At 31.4% G+C, this 15,633-nt stretch overlaps 1 protein-coding gene across 1 annotated transcript; it reads right to left on the bottom strand.

The window, feature by feature from the left end:
* LOC131930739 (uncharacterized) lies at nucleotides 1-15,291 on the bottom strand (the record flags this gene model as incomplete). The annotated part of the gene is given in 22 exon segments (XM_059287339.1): nucleotides 1-1,795; nucleotides 2,057-2,219; nucleotides 2,399-2,586; nucleotides 2,945-3,072; nucleotides 3,456-3,617; nucleotides 3,765-3,845; nucleotides 4,004-4,123; nucleotides 4,539-4,688; nucleotides 5,161-5,297; nucleotides 5,603-5,831; nucleotides 6,233-6,507; nucleotides 6,940-7,224; nucleotides 8,980-9,074; nucleotides 9,428-9,533; nucleotides 9,919-10,051; nucleotides 11,286-11,441; nucleotides 11,680-11,833; nucleotides 12,118-12,220; nucleotides 12,609-12,688; nucleotides 13,175-13,395; nucleotides 14,670-14,805; nucleotides 15,230-15,291. Coding segments are annotated over 22 exon segments (3,492 nt in total), but the record flags the coding sequence as incomplete, so codon positions are not given.
* Nucleotides 15,292-15,633: the final 342 nt, after the last annotated feature.

Here is a 15,633-nt window from a genome sequence, read left to right as displayed (position 1 = left end):
ATGTAGTTAAAACAGACTTAATACACGCCTGTGAAATTTGTTTATGCCTTTCACTAACTGTGAGAAGAAGGCCTATTTAAAAACACCATTACTTGATAACTGTTACAATACCAGTAATTGTTAATGTTAAATGTTCTAAAACTTAATTTATATTTATCTAACCTTAAGATGCACAACAAAACAAAATTGATTATTGAAAACAGTTGATTGAAAGTTAGATGAGGGAGTTAGCGTGTCTACTCAGGCATATTTTCCTCACAGGGAGGCTATCATCATTATTGACAGGTGTCATGGAATAAAAGCCAACATGATAACAATATACTCCAACAAACATTTTAAAAATGAAATTTAAATATGTCATATATAATATTTTAACACCATTTTATATTTTTTTACAGAGAAAATACAATTTAAAAAATTGTAAATTTTCTTATTTAAATTTGCAATTCCAAAAATAACCTCACTGGTATGAGAAAACAACTTTGGAGAAAAAAAAGGAGAAAGATGAAAGCCTTTATGGTTGTTTCAAAATGTAATTAACATACAAATGCATTGATTTAGGGATTTGCAAAATTAAATAACTAGTGGAATTAATGTACTATTTTTGTAGAAAGTAAACTTCATTAATGTGTGTAAATTAAACAAAATTTATGAGTTACATTTCTTGAATAATTTATCTATAGGTTGAAACTTTGTTTTTCTCTCAATGTTTGCAACATGTTTGCTGAATGGGTTATGATTTTATTTGCTCAGTTTAAAAAAATATTTTACATTAAAACTTATGACCAAATTTAAGTAAGTACAAGTATTCATTAAAAGGATTATTCAATAAATTATTATTATATAACATATATTGATAATGCATAATAACACGATTGTAAAAATCTGACATCAAAGTTTTAAATAAATAGAAATTAAAAAATCACAGTTTTTTTCCCTTGTTTTAATTTAACAATTAACAAGTTATTAATCAAGCCAACATGTTTGATAAAAAAAAGTATAGTATGTGTGAGTATAAATATTATGACATGGCAGAAATGGTGACTTTTAATTTTAAAATCAATATATGAAGTAAGTCAGGCATTTTAAGAACAATCAAGAAAGCTTGAATGAGAGTATAAATAGCATAATGTCATGGTGTATAGAACATAATAAATTTGTTATAATAATTGGAATGAAAAATTTTAAGGAATGAAATTAAATTACACATAAATAATCACATCATTTTCTATTGGATTTGTTTTGTTTTACAAATAAAGAAATCTAGCCCTTTAATACCCACATATGATTAAATCTTAAACTCTCACACTTACATTTACAATCATAAATATGAAGTAATTTTGATTCTTTTTTTTTTGGCAATGTAACGATTTCTGGAGCTTGGACTTGAAATCATAGATTGAATGATAGAATGTCATTTTTTAAAAAACGTTACAAAATTCTCTTCATAAACTTGCACTTTAAAACTTACAAACGTTCAAATCTTTCACTCTGAAACTGACGGTGTCTTGAGAATGAAACTTGTCTCCTCACTGGGACATCATTGCTGTTAAAAGCAGGGGTCCCATTCTCCATAGAACTGGTTGCCGCATTGATCAACTTTGATCTGTGGTATAGAGTCCGGGCCATGGCCCCCCCTTGCAAATCGGAATCTGTGTCATAATCCGGCTCCATGATATTTAAGTCTCGCAGCTCTTTGGTTGTAAACCCAAAGCCGGATTGGACAACCTTAGCAGTTTGAGATCTGCCTCGAGGTGGAAGCTTAGGTCGAACTGACATACCTAAATTAGGTGCGCTTTATGTTGGAAATAGAAAATTGTAAAGTATAAAATGTGTTCAGTGTTCATAAAAAAAATTCATTTACTAAGATTAAAATGACATAAAAAAATACAACTTTTCTGAGTCAATTTTTAAAAATTAGGTTTTTAAATTGTTTCAGATTTGAAGTATATAATTATTATTGTAATAATATATTTTGTATCAAACAGCAAGCGTTTTAAAAAATATAATAAACACTGGCCAGAAAAAAAAAGAGAACTTAGACTGCGGTACTTACATCCCGCCGAGAGAACTACCATTCAGTCTCTGTCTAACACTGTTCAATGTTTGTAGTGTTCTCCTATCAAGAGGGCCATTGGATCTCTGAGCATCAAAAATAGGCCCCATATTTTTAATTGTCTTTCTTAGTGTTTCTCTAATATGCTCATTATTGTGAGTGCCTAAAAAAAAATGGAAAAAAAATCCATTAAAAATTTTGTTTGATTTCATTAAATTACAAAATTATTTAGAGCAAAAACATAACGTATTGTGTGCAGTATTTTACAGCAAAAAAAAAAAAACCACAACATAATTATTTTACAAGACATTAAAATTATTTCTTCACATTCTAATTTCCTACCTCTAGATGCACCTCGATCAGAGAAAGCCCAAACAGATTTTCCAAAGTTATTGCCCTTTGGTGCAATGATAGGAGGTTCAGTTGTTGTACCTTGATCACCAGTTACAGGAATTTTTAAAACCTCCTTGATGTGCCTAATGGCAGCTTCTCTTTCAAGTTTTTCATTTGCGATGCTACTCTTTTGGTTTCTGTTTTAAAATTATTATTTAATTAATTAATTAAATATATATTATAATAATATAACACAATTGAATGATTATCATAGTGATGCAGATCTATATTATGAAAATAAAATTAATGCAAGTAATACATTTACAATAAATGTAGATAATTTGGTATCATTTGAGGCTAGGGAAATTCAATACAATTAAAATTTTAAATGAACGCAAACGTTCTTAAATGATTTTTTTTTTTTTTAAATGGTATTACAGAAGTAAAAATAATATAGTCTTATTGTGAGGAAAAATTTTGTCATACATTATCTCCACTTTTGTCCCATTTTTTTTGGTTAATGAATTTTTTAAATTGAAATTTTTCTGAACTCACCTCACAATAATTTCAGTTATAGCCAAAAGATGCTGAAGAGTTCCCATGCGGTGAATTAGCATTCCAACCATTTGCAGCAGAAGCAGCAACAAAAGGAGACCAACAAACCCAAATCCAAGAACACTTTCCTAATAAATATATAAATCTTAAAAAATAGTTTCTTGGTTTGCAATGAGACACTTAAGAAATAAGATTCTTCATTAATAAGTCTGACGTTTTTTTCTGGCTATAGCCACACATTAATACATACAACATATAAATACAAGTACACAAATACATAAATACACAAACATACATACACAAATACACATGGACGCATATAATAATCTGATCTGAAAATGCTCAACAATTATAATTAATTAAAGAAATAAGTTGAATGAATAAAGTTAGATGTGGGTGTTAGAATATTATATGTGCCTAAATTGGAGGCTATTATCATAATAGACACTGTCATGGAATAAAAGCTATTTTTTCTTACATATATAGCACTTGAAATTCTCAATAAAATTACCTCAAATTCATATTTCTTTGCCTCAAAATCATATTTGAAAGCGATGCGGGCAGCCTGTGTGTACTGGAACATAAAGTTGAGAGCCATCCACAGCAAGTTCAGGATGATTAACCCAAAAGCTGAAGAATTCCTCAAGTCCCTTAATCCATCTGCTATTTTTTTCTGCACAAATTAATGTTGCATTAAAAGGTTTGTGAGATCAAGAACTAATTTAAAAATTATCACAATTCTTTTAAAGATAATGGTAATTTTAAAATTTGACTTTATTACATGCTGTTAGTGCTTGTATTATATAAACAGGTAACTAACCCTTTCATCTGCCGTTGGTTTGATGGGGAGCAGATACTTGTCGACAAACCCTCGCCAAAATTCCATTTCCTTTTCATTGCCCTAAGAAGTGATGCAAATAAAAATGTTTTTGAAAAAAGTCACAAAAACAACTGAAGATTGATATGGCCTCTTTCAGTATCCTTATTAAACTTTTAATTGTTCTTAGGTTTTAGTTTTATCAAAAATGTATTAAAATTAGAATGATTAAATAAACTTACTTCTATAGTTGGCCCATCTCCTAATCCTTTGTCTTCAGCCCAAAATGGATTCTTCAGTTCATTTCTTATTTTTTTCTTTTTTGCTTTTTTGTTTTTGGGAGCTGGGGTTGTTTTAGTGGGCTAAAAAAAATTGAAATTTCTTTGATCAAATAATTTAATAAACTCAAAATGTTAAATACAAAAATATGCCAACTATATTTTTAAAAAAAACAACAACAGAGCAATGCACAGGGTTTAGTTATTGTTTCATATCTCCTGTCAATTGTTCCTTTATAATATTTTGGTTGGTTTGGAATTTGAATGGCAACAATATTTATATCAAATGCAAAAGAAATTATGAAGTTTTATTTAGCTTCACAACCATCTACTTAACATCCAACAACAAAGCTTATCAAGAGCCTATGATGATACCTACATGATGAAACTGAGTCTTATACTGTTATGCAGCTTTCTTTTTCTCAAATAGATTTTCTTAATCACTGTTTTATTATACAACATTACCAATGAGATTAGCAAAGAGCATTTATTCACTCACCTGTTCAATGACTGGTGATGGTTTTTGTGACTTTCCATCTTGTGACTGCAATGAAGGTTTTTGCGACTTCCCAAGCTGTGGCTGCTCAACGATGATTTGCTGCAGAGTAGATGTTCCTGTTTCTCTATTGCCTCCATCTTGGAGCAAGCGCTGGTGACAACAAATCAGCATTGAAATGATTAAAAGAAATGTGCATCATTTACATGGAAGAAAGAAATGCAAGATTTAAATGCTGAAAAGTATAGTGCATTATCTAAAAATGTAGAAAAATATGCAACGTTTAAATGAAGTAAAAAATTTTAAAATAATTGTCAGATGACAAATTAGTTTAACTGCCTGTAAGGCTGACAGTGTGTCACTGTTTAACTAATATCTAATCTTCATCATATATTGGCAACAGAAAGAGGTGTCACTGAGTCACTTCTGCCCTTTAATTAGAAGCACATAACCCTGTGCCCTCCCCCCCCCCCCCCACTGCCTATCAGTGGTACCAAAACTTGTCATAGACAAATTTATGCTGCTGAACAGAAGTTAACATCTATTTCCATTTCATCAATTAAATGATACCTACGCAGTTGCAAATTTGTAATGATAAAAAATAATGCATTCATTAAATACTTACACCAAGATTACTCTCAATTTTAGCCAGAAGTTCAATGACCTTGTTGTCTGTCTGTTCATCAGAGACTAGAACAGCTGCTTGGTTGTTTTTCTGGGGTATCAGCGTCTTAACCAAGCTGGTCAGTTCTCTGATATGTTCTAGAATAAATGAGCAAATTAGATTAAATATTTAACCATCTAAACTATTTACAAGAACATAACAACTGCTAATGTGTCACTTGTCACTTTTAGATTAGTTTATTTAACTAAAAAACATTAGGCCCTATAGTTTGATCTTTAAAATATGTGGAACGGATAAATAAACTAAGCCTATTGTAAAGTGTTAAGTTGAGACAATGAGCAGGCTACATAAAAATCTTAAAAATGGTAATTGGACCATATAATATGTGACATTAATATCTGCCAAGCTAAGTAAAGTAAAATTCAGAAAACTTTCTAGTAACCTTCGCCTCTATTAAACATCCTAGCAAAAAATCCTTTTTTCTGTTTCTTTTTTTCTTCTTCTTTTTCTTTCCTTTTTTGTTCCATCTCCAATCTTTGAGCTTTAGTGGGCACCTCTCTGGTCCCCCATGAGACATCGTTGAGGTTGATAATTGAATAGATAACAAGGAGCAGATAACCAGATGGGATTGTTAGGAGGTAGAGTACTCCGTGAACTAGGCATCCAATTTCCTGTCAAATATTAACAAGTAATTAATAAGTTATTAACTGAAAGTTAAGTTTAATACTAAGTTGTTCTGTCTGGAGAGAATAAAGTTGATCATAGAGAGTAATGAATATTCTCTGATAATAAGTACAACTTGAAATTATGCATGTAAAACTATTTTAATTTTATTTTGCATCTTGGAAACGCAGTCATTAGGTAGAAAATGTATAATAATATTTTTGGGTTTTAAAAGATAATTTGTTAAAAACTCTGTCTTGTAAAATTTAATTAGAATAATATTGTTAAAAACTTCGTTTTGTAAAATAAAACTTGAACAAAAAAAATAATGTTTTTAAATTTTAAAAAATTGTTTTGGTTTTAGCCAATTTATTTTTGAAATTCATGTAAGAATTTGTCAACTATGTACCTGAGGATGGCAGATTCCAGCTATGATAAAAATCCCAGTCAGCATGACTATGACTATGACACTGGGGTGAAAGACATTCTCCTGTGATGCTGTTTGGATCGTCCCCACAAGGACTATCATCATAATGAAGGTGTAAAAAATGCTGAGTACCGCAGCAAATATCAGTTGGTGCTGAGACTTCAGCCAAAAACAGCCTATGATGTAAATGGCTGCTGGGACTACGGCAAAGACATAGGATCCCACCAGATCTAGTTTGAACACTAATTTTATTGCACCTGTTGGATAGCAGAAAAAAAATTATTAGATTTTTCATACAATCTAAAAAATGAATTTAAATATTAAATTTCGAAGTGGTAGACAACAGCATGAAAGAGTAGTCACTGTTCTACACAGGAAGGAAATGTTTTATCTGTTTGTATTGTCTGAATAAGTTTAAAATATTCAGCTTTAAGCCACTTGAATTAGATTATTAATACTGCTTTTAAACCAATTGAGCTAATTTTAATATAAATATTATATTAAAATTAGCTCAATTGGTTCAAAAGCATGATTTTGCTCCACAAACTATCAATGTTTGTATTCTTTTTGTCACATTGGCATTCTTTTAGAAGAAGTTAAAATTTACCCCAGCGACACTGTTATAAAAGAAAATTGAGTTAACCTTTCCTCCACTAAAACTGTTATAGAAGTAATAAGAGTTAACCTACCTGCAATCATCATTAGGATTGTGCCTGGGCCCAGTATTGTCATCAGCATAAGCAACCACTGGTACAGTATGTACAGCATGCTGATGTTAGAATTTTTCTTCCTTGTGAGCTGGGAGGAGCCAAGTAGATCTAATATATTGGCAATTGTTGAGGGCATCCAACGGCGCCTTTGGTTGAAGAATTCAAAGAATCCTTCAGGGGCGAAGGTCCAGGCATCAGCTGCTGCAGCGTATTCAATTTTATATCCTTGCTGCAGCATTAGAGTACACAGCCAGCGATCCTCACCTAATAATAAGATAAATAGAGCTAGGTGTAAATGGGTCATCCATAAATGACGTCACACTCGTAGGGGGGAGGGGGGGGTCCGTAATTTTGTGACGGTGTGTGATGAGGGGAAGGGGGGGGGGGGGGTCAGATGGTGCGACGTCACACTTTTGCATTATAAAAAAGCAATGTTAGAAAACAAATTTTAGACGTTATTTTGCATTTTAGAAAACTGTTTTAATAAATTGTAATAGGAATTGATTGAAATACTCTATTTTGACAGAGTTCAGACAAGATTTGGGAAAAATATCGATGTTTTAAAAAGAATTCAACTGCAATTTTGAGGGGGGGGGGGGGGGGGTTGTAGGCTGAGGTGTGACGTCATTTTAGGGGGGGGGTCTGGCTTTTCGTGACAATATGTGACGGAGGGGAGGGGGGGAGGTAAAAATCATCAAAAAAGCGTGATGTTATTTATGGATGACCCCAAAGTATAGGTAGTCTGATCCTCACCTAGGTTTGGATGAAGGGGGTTTAGTTACAAAACAGAGTTAATGATAGTGTGGAATGTAGAGCAAAATATTAAGCTGGGTGTAAATACTAGGTAGTCTGGGCTTGGTGATGATCATGTGATCCTTTACAAGCTGAGGCCACAGAAATAAAAAAAAATCTACTACCAGTGCTAGGACCAGAGTCCTAACAATAAAAGTTTCTCTTGAATACACTTTAGAGCATCACAGACCATAGTACATGTGAAGTAGAGTTCACCTGTTTCTGTTACTTCAGAATAGTGTTGTAAGTCCAGCAGTAAAAAAAACACTTTAAGGGGATATGCTATGTTTTTTTCTATTTTTTTTCAGTTTAAGATCTAAAGCCTTTTGAATACTTTTATCATATTTGGCATATAAAACCAAGTATTAAACAGCAAAAAAACGGGTCGAAAACAATTTTGTTTGTCATGGAAACCCAAAAAACCTCCGCCATTTTGAATTTTTCGTTACTTTTAAAAATACTAAGGCTTTTTTATTTATGCACCTTTAGCAATCAAATTCAAACTGCTTATATTTCAGTATATATTAAAACTTTTGTCACGACAACTATTTGAAATAATGACTAGTAAGAATTTTACAATGTCTAAAAAATCTTACCCTTTTTAGTATTCAAAAGTTTCAAAATGTGCATATTAATTACCAAATACTTTTTTTGTATGAAAGCAATCACAATTCCCTCATGACAAAAGTTGTATTTTTGCATCAAGAACATTTACTGAAAATGTGGTTGACATTGTTTAATAAATAAAAAAAGTAGTAGGCTTTTTAGTGTTAAAAACCTGCGAACTGAGAAAAACCGCCAAAAGTAAGGAAAACTAGGTCAGGAAAGTACCATATCTGTGTAAACTGCAAAGCCGATTGTAAGCGTTGGGTGTTTCTGAGATGTAGGAAATTAAGTTTATTAAATACATGAGAAATCCAGCTTTCCAATGATGTCAAATTCAATATAATAACGGATATAAAAACTTTTCATAGAGAGCTTGTAAGATTGGGAAAAATTGATTATTTTTTATTAATAGGGTCATAAAAATCGTAATGCAAACACATAAAATATTTTTTTTCTCTTTCAAGTTATTATTTTCTTTATACAAAAATGGACAAAGTATCCAAAAGTGCAAGAAACCCATCATGACGGAAAACAAGAAATTTTGTGATTTTTTTCCGCGCATATCCCCTTAATCAGGATCAATACCGGATGGAACAGATAATGGAAATGATTGAAAGTTACCTTGGTCATACTGAAGATGGTGTGTGGGCTCAGTGGGTTCTGTTGTGTATCTCTTCATCACATTGGTGTCCATCAGAGCCGCTGCTCTGAACAAGCTGGAGAAAAGAAATTGTGCATGAGGGAGAGCATGTTCTGCTGCATTTGTTACTTTTTCTGGTATTTTTTTTTGTAAATTTTTGTTTGAGAGAAAATGTAAAATACAATTTTAAAATTTCTAAAAACAGATTTCAGTTTATATTAAAAAAAGATAATAATTTTTAAAGTTATAATATGACTACATTTTTATAAAATTACAATCATTCATAATAAAACAAACATAGCTTTGCTTTAAACTTTTTAGACTAAATTTTGCAAAAATAACTTAAACACTTTGATTATTTGGAACTGGCATGTAACTATATTATTCAGGTTGAGTAGGTTTATGAAAGACTACAAAACTCAAACCAACCTGAAACAACCAGGACTGCACAGAACACAACCAAACACATGCTCTGCTGCTTTCTGTAACCAGTGGCCAAGAGCGTACTCAAACTTCTGATACCACACCATAGGGCCTAAGAAAAGTTGATTGAGATAGCACTCATGTTTGCATATTGATGTAAAGAAATAAATAAAATTAATAAAGTGTATATAAATATGTATTTACGAGCATCTTTATATATATTTGTTTGACATAAACATTCAAAATTGTCATATAAACGTGTATATACATATTTATTTGTGTATATGACATAACTATTTTAAAAGTAAAATTGCAGTTTTATGACAATAAAAATTTAAATATTTTGAAACTAATGCACATAATCAAATACTTCTATGATTTTATTCAACTTAGCTATGAAAAAATATCAGTGAAGATCTGTCTAAGTATCCTACATAAACTATGGCAGTATAAATAAAGATCTTGATTTAATATGCTTTAATAATGAGCTGCCTTACCACTGCCAATGGGATGAATCCTTCCACAGGCTGCGCCAACATTTTCATCTCTCATGCGGTCGAGTAAAATTTTGATGGACCCTGGATAGAAATCTGTGTCACCATCCAGTGCCAGCAGGAAGGTGTTGTTGGCCTGTGGATTCAAACAAAAGCTGCTGACATTTTTAAACAGACGTTTAGACTAATGGTATCAAACAAGTGTTGTTGGCATGTGGATTCAAACAAAAGCTGCTGACATTTTTAAACAGACGTTTAGACTAATGGTATCAAACAAGTGTTGTTGGCATGTGGATTCAAACAAAAGCTGCTGACATTTTTAAACAGACGTTTAGACTAATGGTATCAAACAAGTGTTGTTGGCATGTGGATTCAAACAAAAGCGGATGAGATTTTTTAACAGACGTTTAGACTAATGGTATCAAACAAGTGTTGTTGGCATGTGGATTCAAACAAAAGCTGCTCAGATTTTGATCAACAGACGTTTAGACTAATGGTATCAAACGAGTGTTGTTGGCCTGTGGATTCAAACAAAAGCTGATGACATTTTTTAACAGACGTTTAGACTAATGGTATCAAACGGGTGTTGCTGGCCTGTGGATTCAAACAAAAGCTGATGAGATTTTGATCAACAGACGTTTAGACTAATGGTATCAAACAAGTGATGTTGGCATGTGGATTCAAACAAAAGCTGATGAGATTTTTTAACAGACGTTTAGACTAATGGTATCAAACGGGTGTTGCTGGCCTGTGGATTCAAACAAAAGCTGATGAGATTTTGATCAACAGACGTTTAGACTAATGGTATGAAACGCTATCCAATAATCTTTTAGAGGTAGATTGTGGGTAACATGCCTCAATACAAAGTAAATACAAAGTAAATATATTAAATTCACAGTGTATCAGTTTAACACTTTTTACATAAAGTAATTTTGTATGTTGTATCTATGCAGCCTTAATAAAATGTTAAAAATACAAGAAATTACATAATACTAAGCTTTTCTAAACTGTGTATGCTAGTTAATTTGCAATTAAACATTTTTAAATAATGAAGAAGAAAAAATGTGACACAAAAAATGTGGATGGACGGATTTGCATTTTCTTTTGGGGTATTTGTTGAAAACATTTTTCCTAATATCATTTTATGAGATAATTCTTACTCTATTGTTGTTTAAACAAGAGTCTTATTTTGTTTTAATATGTACAGGATATAATGATTAACTAGAACATTTGAACCTGCTGTTGTTGTCAAAAATTTTACTAGGGTTATTGTCAACACAATAGTTTTTGTAAGTGTCTGGTTACCTATTGTCATCATTTATAAAATGAAATAGATCTAGCCTATCTATAAGTGGCCTGTTGATGCCTACCCTTGCAGTAGCATTTTCTCCCAGCAAATGATTTATCTGCTGGATTGTAAGGCCAAACTGGCCACGTTTTTCTCTCAATTTCATCATTTCTTCAACCATTTCATTCTTGCACGTCATTATGTGTCTGAAGCCCAGCAGATAGTACATATACATCACCTACAAACAAATTCAGTACGGTGGAAAGCTTATAGTTACTGAAGACACTAGATTCAAATTTATCAGCCATATTCAAATAATGCTTAAAGTGTTTAAAATATCATAAGTTTTCTTTTTATTTAAATCTTTAGTTATTTTAGTTTATTTTTCAAAAATTAATAAATAACTACCCTGTCTTACTAGCAGTAAAAAATCACATATGATTATAAAAAAAAACTTAACAGGCACATTGTCTTACCTGTGACCATCTCTTCCTGTTCCTGATTTTACTCATGTCTTTCATGTGAACAAACAGCAGGTTTTCTCCCGGCATTTGCCAGATGAGTTGTCCACCATAGGGAGTGGGGACTTTAATAGGAGCATGAACTTTCATTGGCTTGTTGTGAACAGAACTGTCCAATAAAAATAATTTTAAAATTACATTTTTTTAAAAGTGTCTAGTTTTTATAAAGTTAAATCACAAATACTCTATGGGTTTGAAATACAGACCATCAAAAATTAAAAATAATATTTACCAGAATACACTTTAAAAAAATATTATTTTACAGAATACACTTTAATATTATTGTAAAAAAAAATTCTTTTTTAAATTATTATATTTTTTTCAAATTTATAAAAATAACTATTTAAAAAATGTTTAGAGTTTTCCAGTCCACAATTTTCTAGTCTAATGTACCTGCAGGCTACGTCCATAGATGCTACCAGGTCTTTGACCCAGCGGTTTGGAACTCTCTCATCATCATCATCCAGTTCCATAGCATCATCAAAAAAAATGTGAGCTGATGAACAAAAACAAATTAGCACAACAGCTCTGAATTAACCTAAATAATGATTGCACAATTTCTCATTAAAATTTTACAGTACAGTAGTTCAATAATAATCAGTTGTACAATTACATGATTGGAACAGAAAATTTATTTAGGCCTAAATTAAATACATAGAAGCAGAAAATATTTGTCAAACAGTTGAATAAAAACAAAATTCATTGAATAGGGATTAATAATAAAACAATTATTTTTTATAATTATGAATTTATAATTTTATAATTTTAAATCTTTAATTTTTTGCATATTGCCAAATTGATACACACAATAGGATTTATTTAAATCTTGATATAAGTGGATTGATTTAATACTGTTAAATTTGGATAATTTAATTTAAAGTAACCTTCAAAGTTGTAGAGTTCTGGATCATATCCTCCTACATTGTCATTGGCTATTTTCCTGATGTACTGGTCTCTGTCTAGCCTAAATAGAACAGTTATCTACATTTTAAATAATGTTCAAGAAAATAGATGTAGTTATTTCATAGAATAATAAATACATTTCAATCAGATAAATTAACTTACAATTTTTAAATTAAGTGTATGACAAAATTTTGTACTGTCTTTACCTTTAATGATATGCAGATTTTTTATAAGGCTATCTCATTCATTAAACTTCTTAAATATGAAACTAGTTACAGTTAATATTTCTTGATTCTCACATTGAGTGTGTCTGCTTATTTAAATTATAGATAGAATTAAGAAATAGTTGGTTGAGTGTAGAATTACTAACCCATAATTCTCGTTTGGTTCATTTCTGAGCCTACTCAGCTTTAATTGGTACCTTACTTGTCAGTTAAATTACTCTAAGCCGAACATAATGCCGAGATCAGAGAAGCAGAGAAACTGTGGTGTGAAAGTATACTTTTTTTTATATAAATGTGTAAAAATACTCCTTATGCTTCCATACCTGTGAATGGACTTGAGAAGCTGAACCATTTCTGTGCGTGTCTCGTGCCACATTGTAGCGCAGGCGTACAGCATGGGGGTGTAGGGATTACTAGACTTGTCACCCTCAACTGGCTCTGCTGGACCTAACTCAACATTTTCCTCTGTAGGCAAATCTGCTGTGTCGCCATCCAACATCTCATCGTCGTCATCGTCAATGGTACGGTTTGTAATAATTTTGATCTGGAAAATTGTCATTTAACTTTTGTCATTCATAGATAGGGTTTTAGAGTTTGTAATGGTTTTGATTTGGTAGAAATTATATTTAAACTTTTGTCATTCATAGGTAGGGTTTTAGAGTTTGTAATGGTTTTGATCTGGTAGAGATTGTCATTAAACTTTCGTCTTTCATAGAGAGGGTTTTAGAGTTTGGTTTTGATCTGGTAGAGATTGTCATTAAACTTTTGTCATTCATAGATAGAGTTTTAGAGTTTGTAATGGCTTTGATCTGGTAGAGATTATCATTAAACTTTCGTCTTTCATAGAGAGGGTTTTAGAGTTTGGTTTTGATCTGGTAGAGATTATCATTAAACTTTTGTCATTCATAGATAGAGTTTTAGAGTTTGGTTTTGATCTGGTAGAGATTGTCATTAAACTTTCGTCTTTCATAGAGAGGGTTTTAGAGTTTGGTTTTGATCTGGTAGAGATTGTCATTAAACTTTTGTCATTCATAGATAGAGTTTTAGAGTTTGTAATGGCTTTGATCTGGTAGAGATTATCATTAAACTTTCGTCTTTCATAGAGAGGGTTTTAGAGTTTGGTTTTGATCTGGTAGAGATTATCATTAAACTTTTGTCATTCATAGATAGAGTTTTAGAGTTTGGTTTTGATCTGGTAGAGATTGTCATTAAACTTTCGTCTTTCATAGAGAGGGTTTTAGAGTTTGGTTTTGATCTGGTAGAGATAGTTATTTAAATTCTATCAAGCAGGTCCTTTATGATTCCCAACACATGTCCTTATTCGGTGTTGTCCATAAAAAATGTCATGCTAATGTTGCCAAATTTAGCCCAAAAGACCTTCCAAAAGACCTTTCACACACATATCCATAATTCTAGCTAAACTGAAAATATTTTTCATCAAGTTTTATTTTTCCACTATTACCAATATAGGCCTACTCAGTTAAATTTCTTAACCCTCTCCCTGCTCCACAAAGCCATTTGTTGTGATTAAAACCTTTCCCCTAGGTGTATGACATCATTTGTGGATTACATTTAAGTAAATCAGAAGGAAATTTTGTTCTGATGATTCAGCTTCAATGTCTTCAAAATCCAAAAGTATAACACTTAAAACTGCAAGGCAGCTAGATAACATTGACTAAACTCAACACCTTAACTACAACTAGCATTATTTTGTCTTCACAACTACAGTTTGACATTTTAATATTCAGACAAATAATTCTTCTATCAACTAATTTTACACCTGCCTATAAGTACTTTTTAAAAAACAACCACATCTACCTTGTAATACTTGTCTGATATCTGTCCCTCCGCATTAAGTTTATGATCAGGGACTACTTTGCATGGATGCCTTCTTCTGTTTAACATTATAGACTCAGTGCTCAGTACAGCACAGTATGTAGGACTTAAGAACAGTCTGAAATAACAGATTTATGCCTGTACTGTCAAAATACATGCTTGGCAGCCGTAATCTTGAATTGTTAATTTCATGACTATCCTTAAAAAAATTATTGGGAATAATAATTTGTAATTCAAAAGTTTATTACTGAATTTATAAGTGCAATAATTTAAAATTAATTAAGATTTATTTGTAGGCCTACATAACATTAATATTAAAATACCAAAGCAGAACTTGATTTAATAAGTGCTTTTATACATATATATATATATATATATATATATATATATATATATATATATATATATATATATATATATATATATATATATATATATAAGCAGACAGATGGAGGACAGATGGACAAAGACAGACATGCAGACAGACAGACAAGGCATATAGATATTACTAGGAAAGAAATGCTTAGAAGCATGAAAACTACCTTTCCATATTGGCTGTTCTATCTGTCTGTGCTCTCCAAATGTATCTTGACAAAATTACAAAGGAAATCCACCAACCAACTCCAAACAGAATGTCTTTATAATTATTTCCAAAGGACTCCAGTACAGGATCAATCTCAGTGAAGTTAAGAGGTGTATTATTTCTATAAGGAACAACTGACTACTTTGTTATATCCTTCAAGAAATGAAAACTGGTAATCAAAACAGAAAATCAGAATGGCAGCAGGAGTGGCTAAAACAAGTGGTAGACTTAAGGAGGGGACTTGCATCTGGAACATACAGGCACCAAATGATGAATAGAAGGCCACAAAAGCTGTGGAAAAATAATTTTATATAAGAGAATTGGTGGTGTTATTGATTCAAATTAAAAACAAAACAAAATTAA

Source organism: Physella acuta, unplaced genomic scaffold, assembly GCF_028476545.2.
Source record: "Physella acuta isolate Inbredline_101_S28 unplaced genomic scaffold, ASM2847654v3 ptg001834l, whole genome shotgun sequence".
Taxonomy (NCBI): Eukaryota; Metazoa; Mollusca; class Gastropoda; family Physidae; genus Physella; species Physella acuta.
Note: the sequence above shows the minus strand (reverse complement) of the source record. Positions and strands in the feature narration are given on the sequence as shown.